The following is a 27,168-nucleotide window of genomic DNA, read 5'->3' as shown; positions in this document are numbered from 1 at the left end:
GAAACTCCAGTACTTTGGCCACCTCATGCGACGAGTGGACTCACTGGAAAAGACTCTGATGCTGGGAGGGATTGGGGGCGGGAGGAGACGGGGACGACAGAGAATGAGATGGCTGGAAGGCATCACCGACTCGATGGGCATGAGTTTGAGTGAACTCCGGGAGTTGGTAATGGACAGGGAGGCCTGGCGTGCTGTGATTCATGGGGTCGCAAAGAGTCAGACACGATTGAGCAACTTAACTGAACTGAACTGAAAGGAGTTTGCAGAAGTGTTGGAAGCCACTTGTTTGTAGCAAACGATTCTCAAAGGTCTCCCTTTTAAACATGCAGTCTTCTAAGGACAAGCAGTTATGGAAGACAAGGTTTTGCAAATAACATAACTTTGTGAAACACCAGTATACCTGTTGGTTTAGGGATAACCTCACAACAGCTATCAGGTGTTTGGATCATTTCTAAGTGAACACACACACAGTTTGTGCTTTTAATTCTGTTCTTCGATGACAATCTCTAGGGTGGGGGAAAACTCATCTACTGAGTTCAAACAAACACATCTAGGTTGAAGGGTTCATCAGAAGCAATGGACATTGGAAAGTGGACACAGGGAACAGGTTGTGTCCAGGAAAAACCGCATGGAACTTCCAATGTTGTTTGAGTCCCACTAAATCACAGACTCCTTGAAAACAAACACTGGGGACTTCTTCTGCAGTTCCAACACCAGGTTACCAGCTTTATAATTTTCAATAAACTATCAGTACAGTAGGCATCAGGATGAGAAGGGCCTGGAAATACCCAGGAAGAGGGTAATTCCACATAGAGGAATCCAAAAGTGAATTTCCATTCTTTGCTACCTCTCTAGGCTCTAGGTCCCATGGAATTTGCTGAGAGTACCAGGACTTTTCAAAGAAAGGCAGAAAAGGGGTATAAACAGTTTATTCACTAAGATGGAGCCGGGAAAGGAAAATAAGACCTTTGGATAGGCCGTTCTAATATGAAGAAACTGGAAATGGGGATGGCATGTTTTAAGCAAAGTGTTCAAAGCCAGACTGAAACTGCAGAGTCCAGAAATGACACGCCCTGTTAAAAACGGCTGTAATCACAAATCAAAGAGCAAATACTATTACATGCACAAGGGAAGAACCACTAACCACTTCTGAGATCTCTCAACTACACCTGGATCTCCAGCATCCTTAAGTAGGATACCACTTGCCCACATATCCTGAGACTTCTTTCACTTTGAAAACTACAGAACACCCTTAACAACTTATGAGGCAAAAATATTATTATATGCCTGCAACTTATCCAGTATATAACCTCCACCCATACAACTCCATATACCTGAACTTTCATGGAACTGAAAATACAGAAAGGTCCTGATTTTTTCCATATGTACACAGACCCCATAGGTAGCAAATAGTTAACGATTCTCAGTGTTACTTTATGAGGATGGCATTTTATATCCCTAACGCTCAAGATAATTCTGTAAGGAGATACTCTTATCACCATTTTACTGCTGAAACAGACTCAGAGGTTTATCCAACGTCACAAATAACAGAGCTGGGATTTAAATCCAGCTCAAAGTTCAACAGGCTTTCGATTTTTTAAAGAAATCTTAAGGTTACTTTTTTCTTTTTCGCCAAGTAAATTACAGGAAAAGATTACAATGCTGAAGAGCAAAATGAAGAAAACAAAAGCAGGCACACCCTACTGTAGGAGAGGAGAATTTGCCACCCTAAAATACATCTCTTCGGCATATTGTTTGAAGCCAGTTATTCACTGAAAGGGCTCTGAAAACCAAGTAAGAGTTGCCTTTTTGTAAGAAACAGTTATACTTGTAAGGGAAATCTCCCTCTGTCCCTGGAAGAGGAGGCTGATCAAATCTCTAGAAACTCGACTGATTGATGGAGAAGGAAGTGGTATAAATGTGTACCATGATCACCCTTGTTTACTTGCTTTTCCTGGTAACTTTCCTGGCTCTCCCACCCTCAACATCTCTGCCTTTGGTTGAGGACGGTATCTGAGGTGAGGGCTTCGTTCATTTCGGTGAGTTACTTTTTTCCTGGTCTCTCCCATGTATTCATGCTATTAAACTTCTGTTTGACTTTCCCCCGTCAATCTGTCTCGAGTCAATTTCATTCTTGGACGAGCCAGAAGAATGAGAAGGCTGGAGGAAAATTTCTTCCTCCCTGACACTACCTGTCAGGTAACAATAGACTCCATCGAGGTGAATGAACACAGGATGGAGGTGAGGGTGTGGCTGAGATCACTGAGTGGCCTGGGCCTAAGCCTAAGCAGATAGATACTAAGGCCTGCGGCCCTTAGTATCTGCTTTATTCTTATCTGAGAATTCTTTAGGCATCACAGATTCACAGTGGAAGGAGGGTCAGAAGAGACTGACTCAAGAAAAGATCCCACCTAAACAACTCCAGCTTTGGGGGATGGTGATAGACAGAGAAGCCTGGCAGGCTGCAGTCCATGGGGTTGCAAAGAGTTGGACACGACTGAGCAACTGAACAACAATAAACCACTCCAGGCAAATAGGTGTCAATCTCTAAAACCCCCGCTGAGAAAGAATCAATGTCCCCAGTGAAACCAATATGTAAAAAAAAGTAGGGGGTGGGGTGAGGTGGGGGAATTCCCTGGCGATCCATTGGTTAAGAATCCAGGCTTCCAACATGGGGGGCATGGGTTCGATCCCTGGTTGGGGAAACTAGGATTTCGCATATGACATGGTACAGCCCCCCAAAAAAAAACTATATGTACATAAATTTAGACAAATCCATACTTCGGTATTAACACATAAAATTGAGGTTACCCAGAATTGAAAGAGATACATGTACTCCAATGTTCATCGCAGCACTGTTTATAATAGCCAGGACATGGAAGCAACCTAGATGTCCATCTGCAGACAAATGGATAAGAAAGCTTTGGTACATATACACAATGGAGTATTATTCAGCCATTAAAAAGAATACATTTGAATCAGTTCTAATGAGGTGGATGAAACTGGAGCCTATTATACAGAGTGAAGTAAGCCAGAAAGAAAAACACCAATACAGTATACTAACGCATATATATGGAATTTAGAAAGATGCAAATGATAACCCTGTATACCAGACAGCAAAAGAGACACAGATATATAGAACAGCCTTTGGGACTCTGTGGGAGAGGGTGAGGGTGGGATGATTTGGGAGAATGGCATTGAAACACGTATGTTGTCATATGTGAAACGAATCACTAGTTCAGGGTCGATGCATGTTATAGGATGCTCGGAGGTGGCGTGCGGGGATGACCCAGAGAGAGGATAAAGGGAGGAGGGAGGTGGGAGGGGGGTTCAAGAGGGGGAACTTATGTAAACCCGGGGCGAATTCATGTCAATATATGGCAAAACCAACCAATATAATATTGTAAAATAATTTGCCTCCAATAAAAAATAATTACTTAAAAAAATAAAATAAAATAAAAAAAATTGAGGTTACCTATGGGTGAGTTATGACATTCTGATCTTTTTACTGTCTATATGTATTTTCCAATTTTTAAAACTTAAATTTAAAAAAAAGGTCCTACTTTTATACTAGAAAACAAATGTGGTTTTTCAGTTTCTTTAAGGCAAAGAAGAAACTGTCTTGCTAAACCATACTAATATAAGCAATGATAATATTATCATTGTGATAAAGATGACAGCAATGATGAACAGATGGCATGTTTCAACATGGCTTTATCCCCTAAGCTTGCTTCCCTGGCAGCTCAGACAGTAAAGACTCTGCTTAAAGAGCAGGAGACCCAGGTTCAATCCCTGGGTTGGGAAGATTGGAGAAGGGAATGGCAACCCACTCCAGTATTCTTGCCTGGAGAATCCATGGACAGTGAAGGGTTACAGTCAGGTGGGGTCGCAAAGAGTCAGACACAACTAATCCTTTATCCTTATCCTTTAAGGAACATGTTCACTCCATGTTTAAATATCAGCCCTTCCCACGTGTTGTGAATGTTTTGAAGGGCTATCTGACAGCCTCGGGTAGGAGACTCAGCCTTATCTGAGCAAATCCAAGCCTCAGTTTTCTTAGCTGGGAAAGGAGGTAACAATAATAGCCACTCCAGTTCTGCAAGGAGGTCTGAAAGCTAAGGACTGAAAGCTAAGGGAATGTAAAAGGCTAACAACATAAATGATTGAAAATGACTATGAAGACAAACAAGGCCTCATTGGATCTTCAAAAGCAGTCCAGGGAAGTAGGCAGGGAACTCATTATTTTCCACCACTTTTACTGATAAGAACTAATCATTAAAACTCATGTACACATTCCCCCATCCCCACTCCAATCCCTTCAAACTGTCCTTTAACGCTATTGCACAAAGGTCCAGAAAGAGCTCCCAGAGAGAATTATTTACATTTTATCTACTGATAAAACAAACTCTGGGCATTTCACTTCAAACACCGCAGAGGACAGTGTGCCTGGGCTGTGCGGGCTCCAGCCTGACCTCTGACCTCAGGGCCGTCGCCAGCCCTGGTGTTGACGACGCACTTTCTGGGAAAATCCACACCAGTGACCACTTACGGCCGGCTTCTTTCTCTTGACCACACAAGGAAAGAACTTTACCCCTTACTGAGAAACTGGGTGCACTGCATCTCACTGTGGTTTTGATTTGCATTTCTCGGAGGACTGGTGATGTTTATCACCTTTCCATGCATCTGCTGGCTATCTGTATGCCTTTGCAGCAGTGTCTGTCAGAACGGTTATCATCAAAAAGGCAAGCGACAACAAATGCTAGTGAAGATGTGGAGAAAAAGGGAGCCCCTGCACACTGTTGGTAGGAATGCAAGTTGTTAACAGTTACGATGGACAACAGTATGGAAGTTCCTCAAAAAACTGAAATAGAACTACTATACAATCCAGCAATTCCTCTCCTGGGTATTTACTTAAAGGAGACGAAAACACTATATGTACCTCATGTTCACAGCAGCATTATTTAAAATGAGAAAGCCATGGAAACAACCTGCGTGTTCATCAGTAGATGAATGGATACAGTAAATGTGGCATACATACACGATGGAAAACTATTTAGCCACAAAAAATGAAATCCCACCATTTGTGACAACATGAATAGATCCTGAAAGCATTATTCTAAATCAGAGGGAGACAAATACGGTATGACCTCAGTCACACGCAGAACCTAACACAAAAAGAAAAAAACTCAGAAAAAGAGGTCAGATTTGTGGTTACCAGAGGCAGGGAGCTGGGGGGAGGAGGAATTGGATGAAGGTGGTCAAAAGATACAAATTACTAGTTACAAGACAAGTCCCAGGAATGCAATGTGCAGCACAATGGCTGTAGTTAACAGGGCTTCCCTGGTGGCTCAGACGAAAAAGAAAGGCTAACACTGCTGTACAGTACATACAAAAGTTACTATGAGGGTAAATCCTGAGTTCTCATCACAAGAAAAAAAAATTTTTTTTTCCCATTTAAAAAAAAAAAATGAGATGATGGATGTCACTAAACTTACGGTGGGTGTTCATGTCACAATACAAGTCAAATCATTATGCTATGCACCTTAAACTTATACCCAGCACTGTACATCAATTATGTCTCAATAAAACCAAGAGAAAAAAGAATGAGGAGGGAAAATAATAACAAAATGCAAAAGTAAATAAGCTGTCACTTGTCACCCAACAGGCTGGCAAAACTTTTAAAGTTTGACGATACAGTAAAAAAGAGAATAGGGAAAAAGAATTCTCAACTACTGGTGGTAGAAAAATAAATGCACACGACATTTTGAGAGGAATTCAGCACTATTTGTAAAAATATTAAGTGCCTCTGTCCCAGTACTTCTGCGTAGTTCATCATATAGACCCACAGGGCCATGAAGACGTCCACTGCTATACTCCATACTGAAAATATGGCAACCATCTAAATATTCTTCTGGAGAGAACAGTTTACACAAAATAACCATCTAAAAGAATTTTATGCATTTTTTTAAAGGTGAATTTACATGTATTGCCATGGAAATCCGTCCATGATAGATTAAAGGGAAGAAAAGTTGTAAAACTGTATAGGAGCATACACTGTGTCCTATTTTTCTAGAGAGGAAGAAAACCACACTCCTATACTTTGTTATTGATGTTTATATCGTTTAGATACTAATTTTAGGAAAAAATTAAGAAAATACAATGACAAGTTCCCTAGAAAAGTGCACACCACTGTAGTACCGCTAACGATGATCCCGTGACAATTTGTTAGTGACTTCTTTAAGTGCCTGGATCACCCACTTCATCTATTTCCTTCCCCTTTATTTAGCTGGGATATGCCTGGGCCAGCTGGGTCGTCTTGGTTTCACGTAAGCAAAAAAAAAACGAAACAAAAAACCAGCCTGACCAGCTCTCACCCAGCACAGAATCCTGTATGTAGGGACTTCCCTGGAGGTCCTGTGGTTAAGGCTTCACCTTCCAGTGAGGGAAGTGCAGGTTCAATCCCTAATTGGGGAGCTAAAATCTCCTGTGACTTGTGACCAAAAAACCCTAAATATAAAACTGAAGCACTATTGTAACAAATTCAACAAAGACTTAAAAAAAATCCACATTTAAAAAAGAAAAACTCCTTAAAAACAAAAAGAATCCTGTAGGTTGCTTTCCAAAATGGTCAGGTCCACAACCCAACACCCTCATCACAGTCGTCAACCAGTTCAGTGTTTCCAACATCACTCCCTTCGCCTGCCACAGAAATCCACTTCCGGTTCATGTCTTTGTTCAATCCAGAGTTCACTCACCGTAAACTAATACACTGTCAGATGTGGAAGAGAAAGACGAGCAACACAGCAGCCAAGCTTGGCCACAGGCAAGGAGTAAGGAGGCTGGGCGGGCAGTTCTGAGTGCAAAGGGGAATTCCCACCACCCTCCAACTGGAATGAGGGCCAGGAACCTCCACTTGCCACAGCTCCTCAGTGGGGTTCTCAGAGGTAGGAGCCTGTTCCTTTCCAGGCCACTGTCCTGGGCCTGAGAGGAAACAAAGACCCGGGGAGGCCTGTGGACACAGGGCTAGAACAGCCAGGCCAGCGCGTTGAGACCACCTTCTTCTTGATGCCCATGCTCCTGGAGGGGTGTGTGCATGGGGGGGTACGCACTCGAGAACCTCACTTCACACAGTCTGCTCACACCAGCAAAGAGGAGGCTCTAACATATGTGGAGAGAGGGGTGGCCCCTCCAGGCTGAGTTCTGACCAGTTACGCCTTTGCAAAACACAGAAGACACCGAGGGCTTGCTCAACAACATGTTTTCGTTTTACACTGTACAGAACTCACTCTATCTGCATCTTACAAGAAACGCAACAAACACACAAAGCCACTAACTACAAACATGATTTTGAAATGCTTTCTCCAGAGCAGCTACCTGCATCTTTTGTGAACTACACACTGCCCGAATGGCTAACTTTTTGTTCACTCTATGTTGCTGCTGCTAAGTCACTTCAGTCGTGTCCAACTCTGTGTGACCCCATAGACGGAAGCCCACCAGGCTCCGCCGTCCCTGGGATTCTCCCGGCAAGAACACTGGAGTGGGCTGCCATTTCCTTCTCCAATGTGTGAAAGCGAAAAGTGAAAGTAAAGTCGCTCAGTCGTGTCTGACCCTTAGCGACCCCATGGACTGCAGCCTACCAGGCTCCTCTATCCATGGGATTTTCTAGGCAAGAGTGCTGGAGTGGGGTGCCATTGCCTTCTCCGTCACTCTATGTTAGCGCTCTTCAATACTCAGATGTTTTCAAACCCTATCTCACCCAGCATGTTAATACTTCCCTGTTCCAACAAAAAAGCAAGAGGCCTGTCCTCAGACAGACCTGGGATTCAACCCTTCAAGCGGATTACCTAACCTCTTGATCTCAGCTTTCTGTCTGTTAAAAGAGGACGATGATGACATTAGGTGACAAGTCCCTTCCAGTACACCAAGTATGGAATAAGTTATCTCAAGTAGATCCAGAGTTTGATTTATAACAGACTTTGAGTCAATACACTGTTAACAGCGAACGAGTACTCAACTGTAATTGACGTTTACTTTGGTTTTTAATCATCACAAACCACCTACTACAAATTTCCCCCATTTGGGGATAGTTAATCCAAATTACATTATGTATAAATATGTCCCATGGGAAGATTCTGGCAGGCTACAGTCCAAGGGGTCACAAAAGAGTCAGGCATGACTTAGTGACTAAACAACAACAAATATACATGTTTTTACATGTATATATCTATATCTCCACAAAATATTAAGTAAGAAAATACAAGGTATGTAATTCTTTTGTACACATACACAAACTCACATATATTCATGTGTAGTGGCAAAATGGCTGAAGCATACGGCTGCTTTCAAGTCTGCATAGTTTTCTATATTCCCCTGCCTCATGTTAAATTTGCTGTGCATAATAAACAGGTGTTAACTTTTATAATCAGAGTGTCAGGAAAAAAAACAAACGCTGCAACTGTGCTCAGACACATTAACTGACCAACACAGTTCCACCAGATGTGTTTGGTTCAAAGTGCACCAAACACATCTCCAGAGTCAGGAATCCCACTGAAGATCATTTTGGTAGAGACAATACCACTCTGAGTGTATACAGTCCTCGATGAGGTGCTTTTACAACCCAGGGAGGCAAGACTTCTCATCCCAGGAATCTGGAGCTGGAGAAGTCCAAGCTCACCTGCCAGATCCCACAGTCCAGGAAGGGTACAGACCCACACCTGACTCTCGCAGGCACAGCCTCCACCCTGGCCTCCAGCCTGGCCCTCCTGAAGGGCTCCCTGGTCAGGTTCTGGTTGTTTTCCCAGTCACATGAGGTTAGAAGTAGCCATCAAAAATCATTAGACTATTTCCCATTCAAATACCTCAGACATAGGTTGAATTTTTGTCAAGTAGTAGTCTGAACACTTTTTAAGAAAAGCTCTTAAGCATTTTACAAAAAAAAAAAAATTAATATTTTCCTGTCTTACAACATTCAACTAGAAATATGAAAGTTGACTGTGTACTGCATGAACGGACATTCATAAATCTTCAATGTACACAAATCTCTTTCATTTCAAAAATCTCAAATCACAATATCTCCTTTAGGTTTTTCGACTTTTTAGACAACACCAGAAGAAACAAAGATAACTCCTAAAGGAGCAAAAGACATATGAAACCTTCCCTTTATGTCTGCTGCTGCTAAGTCACTTCAGTCGTGTCCGACTCTGTGCGACCCCATAGACAGCAGCCCACCAGGCTCTTCTGTCCCTGGGATTCTCCAGGCAAGAACACTGGAGTGGGTTGCCATTTCCTTCTCCCCCTTTATGTCTAAGTAGTAGTATTTCTTTCCTACCTACTCATGGCCGTGAAAAGAACCCCACACAGACCACCTGTGCCACCTGGAAATACCACTGAAGCACCATTTTTACAAAACATTAGTTACACTGCCCTGATTTTGAATGTGACCTGACGTTTGGGTTAACAAACCTTTCATTTGTTTAAGAGCAGGTTCACTTGGTAGCAACATTTTCAAAATGCTTATTTAGTTGAAATGTGAAGATTAACACAAGAAGGTACACAGTTTAAAAATAAAAAGAGGGAGAAGATCCATTTTTGTCTGATTTGCATTTTGAGAAACTTGTTCACCACAGAGGCTTAAAAAAAATCCTGAAAGTAAGAAGAAACAAAACCCAAGATTTATCCACCGTGGAAAGTTCTCCTGGGCTCCTGGCTCACTCCATACCCCAGAGCCACTCCACTGGCCCCTCTGATGTAAGACAAGCAGGAAACCTCCATCTATAACCTGGAATTTTTATAAGACGCCCTCCTGGCTTGTCAGCCCTTCTTCGACACCACTCACCTGCTTGGAACTGATCTCTTCTGATCCATTCAAAACCTTCTGTGAAAATTCTCCTTCCTCTGATAGGGGAGGGCAATTCTCCTCTGAAATCACAGGCCTGCTGGAGCCCCCAGTCCCAGGGCTCCTCTTGAAGGACCACCGTTTGTGGACAGACAGCAGAGTCACCTGTGGGTCACCCAGAGTCGCCAGGGAGGATGGCTCGGGGTTCCCGGGCGTCTGGTCCCCAGCTTTCTCCATCGCCACGTTCACGCCTTTACCTCGGAGTTCACCTTCTCTGGGTTATTTGATCGTGTCACAAGAAAATACTCCAAAAGCGTCCTCCTAATCAGCAGAGGGGAGGCACCTGCTGTGTCAAGTCAGGCAGGTTCCCCTCTGCCCCTGGGCCAGCCCAGGAGCGGCTGCCAGCCAAGCCTCCAGGAACTCGGGAAGGCTGCACACCGCTGTATGTATATTTGCTCTTGTTGATCTACTCCACTCAAACCAATTGGCATCCTCTTATTCATCACATTGCATTCGGCACTGGGGATCTTTGCACACGGCCCAATGCGTGCCAGGGCTGCATGTACGGGGGCCCAGTGCCAGGAGTGATCTCCCTACACCCAGCCGTTTCCTCCCGTGCGCTCCCAGGAGTCCAGCCCGGAGGCAGGGGCGAAATGTCACTTCCTTTTATTGCCAAACTCAGAGCGCTTTCTTGGAATAACTTCAGCTGCCTCTTCCACAGCTCCGGGGTGCAGATCACTAGGGGAGAAAAGTATTTTCCGGGCCACGTGACTTGCATTTTCAAGAAGGTGTAAGAGAATTCCATGCTTCCTGCAGCTTTGTTCTCCCTGGGACCAACGGCTTGGTTTCTGGACGAGCTGACTGCAGGAACTCACCGGGAACAGGGCTCATCCGTATTTCATACGGGGCAGAACAGCTGGGAACTAAGACACAATTCAGGCGTCTCAGGCTACCCGCTGTTCCTCAGGAGGATTAAGAGAAAGACATACAGGACAGTGGGGTAATCTGGGTGGCCTCCCGCTCTGTTGGGCGGCCCTGCTTCCCTTCCCACCCCTCACCCCCCACTCCCCCCGCCCAGAGACAGGAAGGAGGTGACCTCAGGGAGGAACAGCTCTGCCAGCCACTAATCCTGGCAACACCTCCTGCCACAAGTACGTGCGGAGTGTCCACGCTGAGGACGGATTCCAGTCGGTTTGGTAAAATGCTGGGCCCTGGCTTAATCCACTCCTCCTGCTGTATGTACCCTCGGGAGGAAAAGGGGGTCACAGGGGCCTGCACCCCATGAGGGCATTTGGAAACACAACCCCATCGGCTCAAGGTCACTGAGGACTCTGCCTCTTTATGGGTTGCCTACAATCACCCCTCCTCCCTCGTTAAAACCGCCATCGCTACCCACAGGAACTCCAGACTGAGATTCTTCCTTCTGCTTCTGCTCTCGTTCAGTCCTCTGAGGTTTAACTACTTGCTTGCTTCCATTTCTGAAACGTACTCAAGGCGGTCAATTCCCAGCTGCGTCTGGGTTGGCTTCTTATCTCCCATGTGCTCGAGAAAGCATTCAACTTGACCTCCAAGAAATGCCATTTAAATCAGAGCGCCAGCAAGGAAGGGCACGCTTGATGCCAAGGGCCTCGGGCCCCAAAGTCACACAGGAGTCTGTGCAGATGAGCCTGGTGGGTCTGTGATCACCCAAATCCTGCTTCCTTACCTGTGGCTTCCGTGTTTCCAGATAGGATCTGTCAGGAGCCATATATGCCTGCCCACCCCTTCACATTTCCTCTACTGGGCACTGTAAATGGATTTCCATCCATCTCTTTGAGCACCAGATTTTAAAAGGTTGTGTGTTTTTTTGTTTACCATTTTGGGTGAAAATTCTCCCCAAAGGTCATTTATCTTTCTGTTATTTTTTCAAATATGAGTTACTACTCATAGCTGAACTTTTCCTTGGTGATATGGGACCATAATCTGCTTCTGTGCTGTAGCTATGAACAGTTGTCAGCCTCGTATGTCCCAAGTGCTTCTTAATAGTCCATCCTGTTAGCACCATGAGCTTACGGGAAATCTGAAATACTTTACTGTAAAATCATTTTCCTTCTCCTAAATGGTCACTCAGACCCAGAACACAGCCAGAAGAAGGAGGCTCGGCCAGATTGGGCTGCAAAGGTAGGAAGTTTAGACTTTGTCCTGTGGACGGTGGAGAACACCAGTTTTGAAGCGGAGGACTTACATGGCTACATTCTGAGATTTAGAAACAGTCTGGGCAGGCCTGAGGACTCAGAGGTGGGGGTGGGGATTGCCGGGTTACAAGGAGCAGAGAAAATGAACAGCAGAGCGGGATTAACAGCAGAGAAGGCCCTCGGGCTCCATCATCAAGAAATCACAGCAGCGGACACAAGAGGGGACCTGATGTCACCATTTCCAGTTTGGCAGAGAGGAGAGGGAACTGGGTGGGGCAGGAGAGGGCAATTCTGGGGATGGGAATGATTGGATTCACCCTCATTCACCCTCATGGTTCCCAGATATTCTAAGGGACCGGCGAAACTGCCGGGACACGAGCCATGCTCCCAGCCTAGAGAATCAAATCCAAAATCCTCTTTCTGGTACCTCCTCCTTCCTCACACCTGAGCCCTCAGTCTACCCCGCTCCCCATCTAATCCTCCTTAGCCTTTAAGTCCTGCCTCTCAGGGGAGTCGCCTCCGCCCAGCCTGGGGCTCTCCCTTATCTGAGTTCCAGTATCACTGAAGCCAACACCACAGACCTGGAAGGTATTACTGGGGAACCAGTCTGCTCCCAACACTGAAATTGCTCTCAGCTAAGTCAGTACTTGGCCAAGCATGCACTCAGCCCCAGGAAACATGTAAGCTCCTGGAAGATAAGGTCCTAATGTCTTATCTGCCCACAGATGTAAGAAGGTGATGAACAAACATCAGATGTTAAATAAATGCTGAGCTGGACTACATATTAACATCAGGTGTCAAATATATAACATAACATCAGCTGTTAAATAAATACTGATCTGGACTGCGTGCTGCAATCCTTGGGGTCGCAAAGAATCAGACATGACTGAGCGACTGAAGTGAACTGAGCCGGACTACAGACAGATGGGAATGTGCTCTGTACCTGGAATGTCATGGTGTTTTTTGTTCCCCTCGTCACGATACAAAGGCAAACTCCATTCAGTTCAGTTCAGTTCAGTTCAGTTCAGTCGCTCAGTTGTGTCCGACTCTTTGCGACCCCATGGACTGCAGCACGCCAGGCCTCCCTGTCCACCCCCAACTACCGGAGTTCACTCAAACTCATGTCCATCGAGTCAATGATGCCATCCAGCCATCTCATCCTCTATCGTCCCCTTCTCCTCCCGCCTTCACTCCATCAGCATTCTCCTTCAAACTCCTGCCTACTCCATCTAGAATCACCGGTCTTCAGGTGGCTCCCTGCACTAAAATATTTTTAGCCTCACGCCTGTACGAATTTTATCGGCAACTTTACAAAAAGAGGGAGGGGACATAGGTCTACCTATGGCTGTTTCATGTAGATGTGTGGCAGAAACCAACCCAATATTGTAAAGCAATTATCCTTCAATTAAAAATGAATAAATTTAGTTATATTCAAGAATGCATCTCTTTTCTGTATAAAAAGGAAAACCCCTTGGTGTCCAAACAAGCCTATTTTTATGAGAGGCCTGGGCCCACAGGCAGATGGGCAGCTCGTGTTTCCGTGATCCTCTGGGACAAAGGACCCCGCTTGGAGGAGGTGCTTCTGGCTCACCTATTTCAGCCCTCACCAAGGTTACCAGCTCCACCCAGGGGAGGTTTCTCAGAAAGAACCCTGGGCCAGTCCTCCCAAGGCTGGCAGAGGAGCCGAGATCCTAGGTTCTGATGGAACAGGACAGAACCTGACACTAAGCTGCACACTGGGAATCAGCGGCCTGGAAGTTTCCCATACACGGCAGAAGCCGAACAGGAACACAGGAAGGTGAGTCCACACCAGACATTTCAGTGCTTCATGCAAAGGAAGGTAGAGATACTTTCTGCCCTCAGGGGTTTATCAGCAAGTTAGGAGAGCAGACAGCACTCAAGTAGAAAGAAACACTCCAACTTGAGGAGCTGGGGGTGAAGGAGGACTTGCAAAGGGTGAGGTGTCGGCTCCTCACCCCCCCATTTCCAGGGAACGGGCCATTCCCAGACTGAAACAGCACTGCGTTACTTTTATGCTAGCTTATGTGCAGGACTTCCCAGGGAGTTCTTCATGATAAAGAACCCACCTGCCAATGCAGGAGATGCGGGTTTGATCCCTGGGTCAGGAAGATCCCCTGGAGGAGAGCACGGCAACCCACTCCAGTATTCTTGCCTAGAGGATCCCATGGACAGAGGAGCCTCGTGGTCTATGGACAGAGGAGTCTACAGGGTCCCAAAGAGTCAGACAGGACTGAAGGGACTTAGCACATGAGCAGGATATGAAACAAAACCCACAAAACACCACCTCAAAGCTCACTGGAGGGAGTGCTCTTCAACAAAACTGCATGTGTCTGAACAGCCCAGAGCGAAAAAAATCACAGCAGTTCTATGAAGAGACTGGACGGAGCCCAAAAGAGAAACACTGAGATGATATCAAAGAGTCAAAGCCAATCTTTCGACTCCACATTTAGTCACATGTACCTTCAACTTGCTTGGCTGCCCTCCTTATCTGGGGCCAATGCTGCTCACCTCTAAGGTCCCACTGACTCCAGGTCCGTCTCCTTGGAGCTGAACAAGGATGATATACAACACACCAGGCTGCCTGGCCACGCTCTGATTCCTGACCACTAACCTGGAGAAGCCTCGGTGCACCCAGCAGTCCACCTCCATCTCCCTGGTCCTCCCCTTCCTCACTCTCCTCCCTGCTTCTCAGACCTCCAGCCCACCCTGCACCCTCCACCCCCAAGGATAAGCCCACTCCTGCTTCCCAAAACAAAGGATCGGAATAGAACTTGCAAACATCTCAACCACCCACCCACCTGATTAGAGCCTTCCCTCCAGTCAATCCTAAAGGAAATCAACCCTGAATATTCATTGGAAGGACTGACACTGAAGCCAATCCTTTGGCCACCTGATGCAAAGAGCCGACTCTTTGGAAAAGACCCTGATGCTGGGAAAGATTGAGGGCAGGAGGAGAAGGGGACGACAGAGGATGAGATGGTTGGATGGCATCACCAACTCAATGGAAATCAGTTTGAGCAAACTCAGGGAGACAGTGAAGAACAGGGAAGCCTGGTGTGCTGCAATCCATGGGGTCGCAAAGAGCTGGACACAACTGAGCGACCAAACAACTCTTCTCACTGTCCCCAAGGTCAGTCACCAGGTACCCATAGCTCCTGGTTTTCCTCCTACCCACTGGCAACTCCTCTGCAGAGTTCTTCATATGAGACTGGTCCTCAAACCTCTGAGGGCTGGAGTGGCTCCCAGCTCAGACCTTGGATCCCTTCCCTGTCTATACTACTTGGTGATTTCATTTAGCACAGTAGAAATACCACCTGTAGCCAGTAACTCCCAAACTACACACGTATGGACCTAAAAGCTTAACCAGTTGTTCCTGTTGGATATTTCATATGCACTCAAATGCTAACTTGTCTAAAACTGAGCTGTCTAAACAGAAAAAAATGTCACCTGCCATTCCAGTTCAACAGGGATCAAGCCATCAGCCACTGCAGCTGCAAAGCTTCTCAAGAGAGCACACTACCGGGAATTCAGAATGGAGAAAAACAGGAAACATTCCGTGCTTTGGCCCTGAGATAGTTAAGATGCACATCTAGGGAAAAATTTCGATGACCCCCTGTGTGCTAAGTCTCTCCAGTCATGTCCGGTTCTTTGTGATCCCATGGACTACAGCCCTCCAGGCTCCTCTGTCCATGGGATTCTCCAGGCAAGAACACTGGAGTGAGTTGCCATGCCCTCCCCTCCAGGGGATCTTCCTGACCCAGGGATGGAACCCACAGCTCTTACATCTCCTGCACTGGCAGGCAGATTCTTTACCACTAGCGCCACCTGGGAATTCTAGATTCGTGCAACATCTCAGACAAGGGAAAGCACTAAAATCATTAACTTGAAAAATCTGTTCTTTGTGATATGCTGTGATCTTTCTATGTTTGATTCCATGTTTCCCCAGCAAAAAATTCATACATATACCCTGGCTCTTCCCTTGCCTCTTTGTAACAGTTTCTCAGAGCAATCTAGAGACTGTCTCCTGGTCTACAGAATTCAATATGGTCCCTGAGTAACACTGAAATTCGGTGCTCTTGTGGGTCGCATTTTTTTTAGTTCTCAAGCCTCCTCCCTGCTTCTTCCAGTCCTTCCCACCTTAGTAAAAGGCAACTCTTCCTTCCACTCACCCAGGAAAAAAAATCTCGGATTCATCCTTGCTGAGTATCATCTCTTCCTTTCAAACTCACATATCCTGTCGATTCTATCTCAAATACATCCAGCATCCAACCACTTCTCAGCACCCCCATGACAACACGGTCCAGGCAACCAGCACATCTCACCTGCATTATTAATATGATCGTAGGGACCTCTTGGTCTCTCCTCTTACCTCCTAAAGTCTATTCACAAAACAAACACCAGAGGAATCTTCTTAAAGGGGATAACAGATGATGCTGCTACTTCAGTCATGTCCAACTCTTTGCGATACTATAGCCCGCCAGGCTCCTCTGTCAGGCATTCTCCATGCAAGACTAATGGAGTGGGTTGCCATTCCCTTGATGAGGTTCCCCTAAAAGTCCTGCAGGGGGTTTCTATGTATTTACAAGAAAGGAGAAACATAAAATCCTTACAGTCAGCCTATCCTCACACCCCTCTCTCCTCAGCCAAGACCAGTTTTGAGATGTGGCTGGTCCTGGAACAAAGCAAGGCCGGCTCCTGCCCAGAGCCTTTGTCCCTGACTGCTGCTCTCAGCTTACAAATGTGCTGTGCTGTGCTTAGTCTCGCAGTCGTGTCCGACTCTTTGCAATCCCATGGACTATGGCTTGCCAGGCTTCTCTGTCCATGAGATTCTCCAGGGAAGAATACTGGAGTGGGTTGCCATGCCCATCTCCAGGGGATCTTCCCGACCTAGGATCGAACCCACATCTCCCACACTGCAGGCTGATTCTTTACCAGCTGAGCCACCAGGGAAGCCCAAGAATACTGGAGTGGGTAGCCTATCCCTTCTCCAGCGGATCTTCCTGACCCAGGAATTGAACCAGGGTCTCCTGCACTGCAGGTGGACTCTTCACCAGCTCAGCTACCAGGGAAGCCCAACCCCAAGAGCCTGCATCCAGATGACTCATGTCCTCACCTTCTAACGTCCCTGCTCAAAGGTCACCTTCTCTGGGGCTTCCCCATTTCCCTTGGGTACAATTTCAAATATTCCTATGGTCCTTTGCTACTTATTTTTCTGCAGAGGACTCAACTACTGCCTGATATAACAACATATATTTTACTGACTTGTTTACTTGTCTCCCTAGTTAGGATGTAAGTTTCACAAGGGTGGGAATTGTCTGTTTTCTTCACTCAGCACTGTATTCCCAGCACAAAAAAACAGTGCGTCTATTTTAAAGTTTCTTAGTAACTATTTGTTGAATGACTTACAGAGAGTACTAAAAACGGCTTACTTTATTTGCTTGCTACCAAACACCGACTGCTAAACTTTCAGACAGTCAACATTCAGAAAGTGCCCCATGCAAAGCTGGCTCTCTCCCTCACCCATTCCTTTTCCCTCCAAGCCAGCAGTCTAAGCTCGGGTATTGCTGTTAGAAAGAAATAACAAGTGCCCAATGCAGTCATTTGCCCCCGATTCCTGCAAATCAAGGCTTAATTGTAGTTTCAACCCCTCTCAAAAAGGTGACCTATAAAAGAGCCAATCTGAAATTTCCTAATCAAAATTAGTGAGGTCACCTGCAAGATAAACAGCGGGTTCCCTGCACAGGAGCAGAGACAAAGAGGTAGACAAGTGACAGAACTGATGTCCCTGTGGACGATGCTGGGGGAGGAGGGAGGGTGGAATGAATCGGGAGATTGGGACAAACAGACATACACGACCATGTGTAAAATAGGTAGTGGGAAGCTGCTGTACAGCACAGGGAGCTCAGCTCGGTGCTCTGTGACAACCCAGAACAGACAACCTTCTGTGGGAAGAAGGCTCAAGAGGGAGGGGATATATGTATACAGCCTGCTGCTGAGTCACTTCAGTCGTGTCCGACTCTGTGTGACCCCATAGACGGAAGCCCACCAGGCTCCCCCGTCCCTGGGATTCTCCAGGCAAGAACACTGGAGTGGGTTGCCATTTCCTTCTCCAAGGCTATACAGCCTAGATAGCATATTAAAAAGCAGAGACATTACTTTGCCAACCAAGGTCCGTCTAGTCAAGGCTATGGTTTTTCCAGTGGTCATGAATGGATGTGAGAGTTGGACTGTGAAGAAAGCTGAGCGCCGAAGAATTGATGCTTTTGAACTGTGGTGTTGGAGAAGACTCTTGAGAGTCCCTTGGACTGAAAGGAGATCCAACCAGTCCATTCTAAAGGAGATCAATCCTGGGTGTTCATTGGAAGGACTGATGCTAAAGCTGAAACTCCAATACTTTGGCCACCTCATGCGACGAGTTGACTCACTGGAAAAGAGTCTGATGCTAGGAGGGATTGGAGGCAGGAGGAGACGGGGACAGCAGAGAATGAGATGGCTGGATGGCATCACTGACTCAATGGACATGAGTATGAGTGAACTTCGGGAGTTGGTGATGGACAGGGAGGCCTGGCTTGCTGTGATTCATGGGGTCGCAGAGAATCAGACACGACTGAGTGACTGAACTGAGCTGGAGGGCCCTGCCAGTGCTGGGTGAGATGCTGCCTAATACTCGTGCTCCTGCTCAGGCATGTCTGACTCTCTGCGATCCCATGGACTATAGTCGTGCCAGGCTCCTCTGTCCATGGGATTCTCCAGTCAAGAATACTGGAGTGGGTTGCCATTTTCTTCTCCGGGGGATCTTCCAAACCCAGGGCTCAAACCCGAGTCTCCTGTGTCTCCTGCATTGGCAGGTAGATTCTTTACCACTGCACCACCTGGGAAGCCCAGTATCAAGCAAGATAGACTTTAAAGCAAAGACTGCTATCAGAAACAAAGGGATATTTTATAATGATAAAAGTCAATCCGCCAGGAAGATAGAAAAGTCATAAACATATGCATCTAATAACAGAATACAAATATCGATGAACCAAGAACTGACAGAAATGGAAAGAAAGATAATTCAACAGTATCAGCTGGATACTTCAATATCCACTGTTAATAATGGACCAAAAAACTAGGCAGACAATCAAGCAGAAAATATGTGATACTGTCATCTTATAATAAGACATATGTATTTGGTCCCATTCCCTTTCTGGCACAGAGATCCTAAAACTCTTGGAATTTGCAGAGTGCTAGAAAAATGATAAAGGTGTCTTTTGTCACAGCTAACGAGGTGATTTCTAAAAGACCCAAGGATAGGGGCTGGTTGCCAGGGGAGCCAAGAGGTGATTACAGGGTTCAAACATTTAGTCCCACCCAACACTCTAGGGAGGATAGAGTGGCTGGAGATCAAGTTTAACCACTGACAGCCAATGATTTAATCATTCTTGCCTCCATAACAACCCCAGAGGACTGGTTTTCTAGACTTTCCAGGCTGGTGACCATGTGAAAACTTGGGGAGAATGGCGTGACCAGAGACCATGGAAGCTCTGTGGCCCTTCCCACATAATTTGCCAAATGCATCTCTGTCTTCCCGCAGTTCCTGAATTGTATCCTTTTGTAACACACTGCTAATCTAGTAGATAAATGTTTCTGAGTTGTGGGCCCCCTTAGCAAATGAAACCCAAAGAAGCACAGGTGACAACTTGGACTTGTGACTGGTATCTGAAGTGGAAGGCCACAGAGGCCAGTCTTGCAGGACTGAGCCCTTAACCCATGGGCGCTGATGCTCTCTCCAGACAGACACTATCACAAATGCATTAAACTAAAGGACAGCCACTGGTGCCCGAGAATTGCTTGGTGTAGGAGGAAAAAAACACACACTGAAATTGGTATCAGACTCACAAGAGAGGAAACATGAACAACTAACATATCTACAGAACCCTCCTCCCAACAACAGTCTAATATTCATTCTTTTCAGGTACACATGGAACATTCTCTAGGCTTCACCACATGCTAGGCCATAAAACAAACCTCAGTTCACTTAAAATAACAGAAATAACACAAAGTATGATCTCTGACAACAATGGAATCAGCAACCAATAACAGAAAGAATTTGGGGACATTTACAAATACATGGAAATTAAACAACACACTCCGAAATAACCAAAGGGTCAAAGAAGAAATCAACAGGAGATTAGGAAATATTTCGAGATAAATGAAAATGAAGACACGACACATGATAAGACAAAACTTAAGGGATACAGGTAAGGCAGTGCTTAGAGAGAAACTTACAGCTGTGAATGTCTCCATTAAGAAAGAGGGATGTCAAATCAATAATCTAAATTTCTGCCTAAGATACTGTAAAAGAAAGACGAAACCTAAAGCAAGCAGAAGGGAGTGTCCTATGAGGTAACAAAATACCATACACTGAGTATTAGAAATGTAATCGCTCACAGCTCTCAAGGCTAGAAGTCAAGATTTTCCTTTTTGGGACTCTGAAGAAGAATCTCTTCCACATTCCTCTCCTATCTCCTGGTGGGCGCTGGCAAGCTTTAGCGTTTCTTGGTTTATGGAAGCATCACTCCAATCCGTCTCTGTAACCACATGGCTTCCTCTTCTCTGTGTCTTCACACGGTGTCCTTCTACCAACATCAGTGACTGGACTCAGGGCCCACTATAATGCAGTAGGGGGGCCTCCCTGGTGGCTCAGATGGTAAGGAATCTGCCTGAAAAGGAGGAGACGTGGGTTCGATCCCAGGTTGGGAAGATACCCTGGAAAAGGAAATGGCAACCCACTGCAGTATTCTTGCCTGGAGAATGCCATGGATAGAGGAGCCTGGCAGGCTACAGTCTGTGGAGTCACAAAGAGTCGGACACGACTGAGTGACTAAGCACACACACACATAATGCAGTAGGACCTCATTTTAATTTAACTGATTAGATCTGCAGAAGATCCTATTTCCATGGAATATCACATTCACAGGTACCAGGACTCAAGACTTCAGCATATCTATTAGAGAACACAATTCAACACACTCTAAAGAAAATTAAAAAGATTAGAGTGGAATAGCAAAAGACAGAATAGAAAAATAGAGGAAATTGTCAAAACCAAAAAGTGACTCTTTGAAAAGGCCAACAAAATTGACAAACCTTTAGCTAGAATGATCTATGAAAAAAAGACAGAAGACTAAAATTATTAGAATTGGAAATGAAAGGTGATTATTACTTACCTCACAGAAATAAAGATTATAAAGGAACACCAAGAAACAACTTTTTGTTGCTGTTCAGTCACTAAGTTGTGTTCGACTCTTTGCAGTCCCATGACTGTGGCACGTGAGGCTCTTCTGGCCTTCACTATCTCCCAGAGTTTGCTCTAACTCATGGCCATTGAGTCAGTGATGCTATCTAACCATCTCTCTGTTGTCCCCTTCTCCTGCCCTCAATCTTTCCCAGCATCAGGGTCTTTTCCAATGAATCAGTTCTTTGCATCAGGTGGCCAAAGGATGGGAGCTTCAGCATCAGTCCTTCCAATGACTGTTTGGATCTCCTTGCACTCCAAGGGATGCTCAAGAGTTTTCCCAACACCACAGTTCAAAAGCATCAATTCTTCAGCACTCAGCCTTCTTTGTGGTTCAACTCCCACATCCATACATGACCACTAGAAAAACCATTGACTATATTGTCGGCAAAGTGCTGTCTCTACTTTTCAATACACTGTCTAGGTTTGTCATAGCTTTCCTTCCAAGAAGCAAGCATCTTTTAATTTCATGGCTGCAGTCACCATCCACAGTGATTCTGGAGCCCAAGGAATGAAAATCTGTCACTGCTTTTACTTTTTCCCCTTCTATTTGCCATGGAGTGGTGAGACCAGATACCGTGATCTTAGTTTTTTTAATACTGAGTTTCAAGCCAGCTTTTTCACCAAGAACAGCTATATACCAACAAATTAGATACCTTAAATGAAATGGACAAATTCCTTAGAATACACAAACTACCAAAACTGACTCAAGAAATAGATACTCTGAACCAACCTGTAACAAGATAGTCAATTAGTAATAATAAAAAAATTTCGTCCAAAAGAAAGCTCAAGCTCAGACAGCTTCAACATTGAATTCTATCAAACATTTGTAAGAAGGGAGCACTTCTCAACTCATTCTGAGACCAATGTCGGGAGCCAGCAAGAGAGACCCTGCCCATGACAAGGTCTTGGCTTGAGAAGCTGGCACAAAAGGCTGTCCAGACCTCCGGGGATTTCTCGGGGCCGCCCCATCATCTACTCCCGGGCCTCCGTCTTTTCTTCTTCTAATGCTCGGTAGTCCTCTATGCTTTCTAAGAATTCTTCTGACTCCTGCTCAAAAATCCCCCTTGAAACCTTTGCATGGCAGTGATACAGTCCCTGGGGGTGCATGGGTCCCTATAAACAGGCCAGGGATGAGGAAAATATTTTTACACAGAACATTCTACCCCTTCTGGGGCTATAAATGTCAATTTAGAATTTGGAATGCTCACGACTGCACAAAGCGCCCCTGGCATAAAACTAAGTCTGCTAACAATAGGCCTAAACACTCCACAAGCAAAAACAGATACAGAGCCCTTCACCCCCTTAGAGTGAGGTCTGGAGGGAGCTCATGAGACCCTTGGCCCTCAAGGTCACATACCAGTATTTGCTGCTATGTTTCCCTGCCCCCTGTCTATGGTGTGCCTGGGAGTACACTAGGAGTAAACATAGAGATAAAAGCAGATAACAGAATAAGTAAACATATAGTATGTCTCTGCAGATGTTTGGGGGTAGAGCCCAAAACCAGATTCCATGCTACCCAGGACTGAGGGTCCCAAGATAAGGCTTGTTAATAGCTTTGACTGGGGGCGGGAGGAGAAGGGGACGACAGAGAATGAGATGGCTGGATGGCATCACCGACTCGATGACATGAGTTTGAGTGAACTCCAGGAGTTGGTGATGGACAGGGAGGCCTGGCGTGCTGTGATTCATGGGGTTGCAAAGAGTCGGATACGACTGAGCAACTGAACGGAACTGAACTGAACTGAACTGCTACCCAATAAAGTCGTTTTTCATGCCTTGTGGCCCTGATGTCTTAAGAGCCCATCTGAGTTGTTTAATGTGAACTCCGGGAGTTGATGATGGACAGGGAGGCCTGGCGTGCTGTGATTCATGGGGTCGCGAAGAGTTGGACACGACTGAGCGACTGAACTGAACTGAAGAGTTATGCATGAAGGTACTGACTGTTCTGGAAGATGGTTTATGACTGCATTCCTGGCATAATCTTATCAAGACAATCCCTCCTCCCTCTTTAGAACTATTGGTTTTAGGGTATATAAGCACTGATGTAGAAAAAATAGTCTTGATTCTGCACCCAATCAAGACTTGACTCGCTATCTTTTCTTTGCCGACACTGCTCATCCTGAGGGTATCCCTGGACTCTGCCGAGGCTGGACCCTGGCAGACCAGTATTACCCTGATATAAAAACCAGAAAAGACATCATGAGAAAACAAGAGAAATGAGAAAAACAATCCAGTATCTCTCATGAATATGGACACAAAATTCCTGTACGAAATAGTACATAACCAAATCCAGCAACACATTTAAAAGGGCTACATGCCATGACCAAGTAGGATTTGTCCTAGGAATCCAAGTTTGGCTTAATGTTCAGAAATGAATTAATGTAATACACCATTTGGAGCAGGAAATGGCAACCCACTCCAGTGTTCTTGCCTAGGAAGTTCCTTGGACCAAGGAGCCTGGCGGGCTACAGTCCATGGGGTTGCAGAGTCGGACACAACTTAGCGACCAAACAACAATACATCATATCAACAGAATAAAAAGTAAAAGACACATGGTCACCTCAATAGACACTGAGAAAACATCTGCCCAAATCCAAAATCTTTTCATATAAAAACACTCAAGAAATTAGGAAGTGAAGGGAACTTCCTCAACCTGATAAAGAGCACGAAAACCCACAGCTAACATCCTACTTCATGGTGAAAGGCTGAAAGCTTTCCCCCTAAGATCAGGAAAAAGACAAAGACTCCATCAATACAAAATGTTCGCAATAGGAAAATCTATAGAGACAGAAAGTAGAGCAGAGGTTGCTCAGGCACAGGGGTTGTGGGAAGATGAGGGGGTGATAGCCAGCGTGGGCAGGATGTCTTTCTCAGGTGATGAAAATGTACCCAAACTGATTGTGAAGATGTTTGCACATACCTGGGAATTTCATGGTATGTGAATCATATCTCAATCAAGGTGTTTTTTTTTTTTTTAATGTAGTAGAGAGACCATTAAAATAAGAATTAGAGAGGATAAGCCTTTGACATTCATGGAAGCCTAAGCAAAAAAGGTTTCGGGAGCATGGTGAGGCAATAGAAGTGGAGAGACTGCAGAAACCTACAAAGCTCACGAAGTCTTTCAAGGAGAATGGATAAACTGAGCTATCTTTCCAACTGCACTCTGCACCGCCGTGGATCTTGGAAACAGTGTTCTACCGAGACAAGCTAATCTCAGAAAACTAAACACACTTTAATATCGTTTTCGCAAAGCTCAGAAACAAGCAAAAATCTAAATAATATATCATTCAGGCATTCATATATGTGATAAGACACACACCAAAAAAAATAAATAAATAAGGCTGGGTTAGAACAAACACAAACTTGAGGATGGTAGTTACCTCTATAGTGGGTATTTCTCCGGATGACACAAGAAGACAAGAAGGGAATAGCTGAGTTCCCTCAATGCCAAGAAGCCACGGCACTGATAATTCTCCTCTTCTTGGGCCAGGTGTTCTCTAGTTTATTATGCTTCATGACTCTCTACGAATGTGTGTACCTTTATATATCAACGTCTTTTATATTCAACAAACATAATAATAAAGGGAAGATGTTAAAGTGAGTGGAGGCATGGAAACAAACAAGTACAGGGGACTCTTCCTCAAAGGCTGAGGAAGAGGAGAGAGAGAAGCGGTACAACAGCCAGTGGGAGACAAGGAGACTTGAGGGTGAAGGCAGACGGACGACTTTCAAGGCTGAAGGAGAAAAGCCTGCAGAGAGAGGGAAAGACTAGAGGCAAAGAGAAGACAGAACAAGACCGGATCAGACCAATAAAGGCTCCAGAACCAGCAGAGAGGAAGGAAGATGAGAGGACCTTGAAATGAAGGTGGGCTTCCTGAGACGAGGGGTGGGCAAGTGAAAACAGACTGGAGATCTACACAAAAGTTGGAGAGAAGGTGCAAAGAGACAGGCAGAAAGTTGAAGAAAATCACGCGCAGTGGTCTCAAGTCTTCTCCAGGCAAGAAGTGAGGTCGTTTGAAGAGGATAACGGAAGACAGAGGCTGAGCAGAGCGCTCGCTGCAGGCGGCGAAGGCTTGAAAGGGCGACTCACAGGTTGACCAATGAGACAAAGGCATTTGCAGGCACCATCGAGATTAGAAACAAATTGTCAGGGGCACCGGCCTCGTGGTTGCCTGAATTTCCGTGGCAATTCTGTGTCTCCGGTGAGGAGAAGAGAGGGCAGTTTGTATGCTGATGCTGGAGCAACAGGATGGAGGGACAAGAAAGTCCAGCACACCAGTGAAAGAATTATTCAAACTAAACCAAGAGTCCGTCGGGACAGAGAAAGAGAGGCCAGAGACTCAACAATGGTAATAATAACAACAGACCCACTGATAGACAGCTTTTCAAACTGTTTTTAAAAAGCATATCTGTAATGTTGGCACCACTGGGTTAAGAGGGGAAAAAATGAAGAAGAGATTGGGATAAAATACGACAAAGATGCTAAACGCCGGTTCTCTTCTATGTTTTAATTCTAAAAACCAACAGCTACTGCAGCAAAAGCAAACAAAGGAAGTTTACAAACAGGCTTATGCCAGTCATCCTGTTAAAAAAGAAACCACACACCCCATAGGGAGTCACCTGTGCTCAACCCCACATCCGCAAACAAGACAGAATATGTGACTTAACTGCACCTTCAGTCTCTTCTGGGAACATCACACCTTCAACCAGTCAAGTCTGCAACTAGCTGGGCAGCACTAGTCGGGTAATCTGCCTGACAGACCCCTGCTTTCCCCACTAGGAAGGTGACCTGACCTGAAACAATCATCTCTTTGCTAGAATAACTAACGTGCCCTGTCTCTCCTGTGCCTATACGTCCTCCACTTTGCACAGCTCCTTGGAGCCCCTTTCTTTCTGTGAAGATAAGGGGCTGACTGATTCGTGAATAATTAAATAAAGCCAATTAGAGCTTTTTTAAAAAGTTAATTTATTTGGCTGCACTGAGTTTTAGTTGCAGCATGTGAACTCCTGTTTGCAGCATGTGGGGTCTACTTCCCTGACAAGGGATGGAACCCAGGCCCTCTGTACTAGGAGCCCAGAATCTTAACCACTGGAACACCAGGGAATTCCCCACCAATTAGATCTTTACTCAGTTGAATTTTTTTTTTTTAAACAACCCTGAGAGTGGCAGGAATAGAAGTAAATTGCCCCTTTTGGTCTTTATTTTCCAGATTTTTGTTATAGAGGTAAATTACTCTTATAATAGCAATTTCCCAACGAATTTTAAATGTTTCTAATGCCCGATGCTGGGGGTGGCTTTTAGTTTGGGAAGGAACCGGGCTTTCAACAAAGCTGCTACGAGATTCAAGCACCATGGATTTCACAATTACTGTTGTTTTAAAACTCTTATTTGCAGTGTTAGTTACATCACCATAAAAGAGTCACTCTCTGCTCTGCCCTCTACTTTTATCTCTTCAACCTTTGATCTGCTCAGATTTTCTCCTTTAACCTAATTAAGAAAAAAAAAAGTCACAAACATTTCAGAATTCCACTCGGCAGTGATCCCAACTCTACAGATAGAAGTAACACTGCACACACTTGATCTCGGGTATGTCCTCGCTAACTACGCTATGCTGTCAGTGAACAGTGCTCATGTCACTGGCCCAACCCCGTGCTTGCAATGGAGAAGAGAATGCATGCCAGATAAGAACACATTTATAAAGCCAGCACGCTCACACCCTGTAATATATTCCCCAGTTAATATGGTACCAAATGTGCTCTGTGTTGGGGCTGTCAGGATAACCACCGGCCTCTGACATTAGGACCCTCAGGAGTGTAGACTCCACAAAACAAGGGACAAAACAGCTGTCTGCCAGTTC

At 45.3% G+C, this 27,168-nt stretch overlaps 1 protein-coding gene across 6 annotated transcripts in view; it reads right to left on the bottom strand.

Moving 5' to 3' along the window:
- ATP7B (ATPase copper transporting beta) overlaps positions 1–27,168 on the bottom strand; it is a 77,457-nt gene that overhangs the window by 43,806 nt on the left and 6,483 nt on the right. The window contains exon 1 of one of the 6 annotated variants that reach the window (XM_055426174.2): positions 9,836–10,766. The exons of 1 other annotated variant lie outside the window; for it this stretch is intronic. In XM_055426174.2, coding sequence (XP_055282149.2) covers positions 9,836–10,072 — 237 coding nt within the window. In that variant the 5' untranslated portion in view covers positions 10,073–10,766. Of the gene's footprint in view, positions 1–9,835; positions 10,767–27,168 lie in introns of those variants that run through there. 4 more of the 6 variants (XM_055426176.2, XM_055426168.2, XM_055426175.2 and 1 more) reach the window with 4 other exon arrangements.

The sequence above is a fragment of the Moschus berezovskii genome, chromosome 13 (genome assembly GCF_049115385.1).
Source record: "Moschus berezovskii isolate FMDL1 chromosome 13, NW_MosBer_1.0, whole genome shotgun sequence".
Taxonomy (NCBI): domain Eukaryota; kingdom Metazoa; phylum Chordata; class Mammalia; order Artiodactyla; family Moschidae; genus Moschus; species Moschus berezovskii.
The sequence above is the reverse complement of the archived record's forward strand: the minus strand, read 5'-3'. Positions and strand labels throughout refer to the sequence as shown.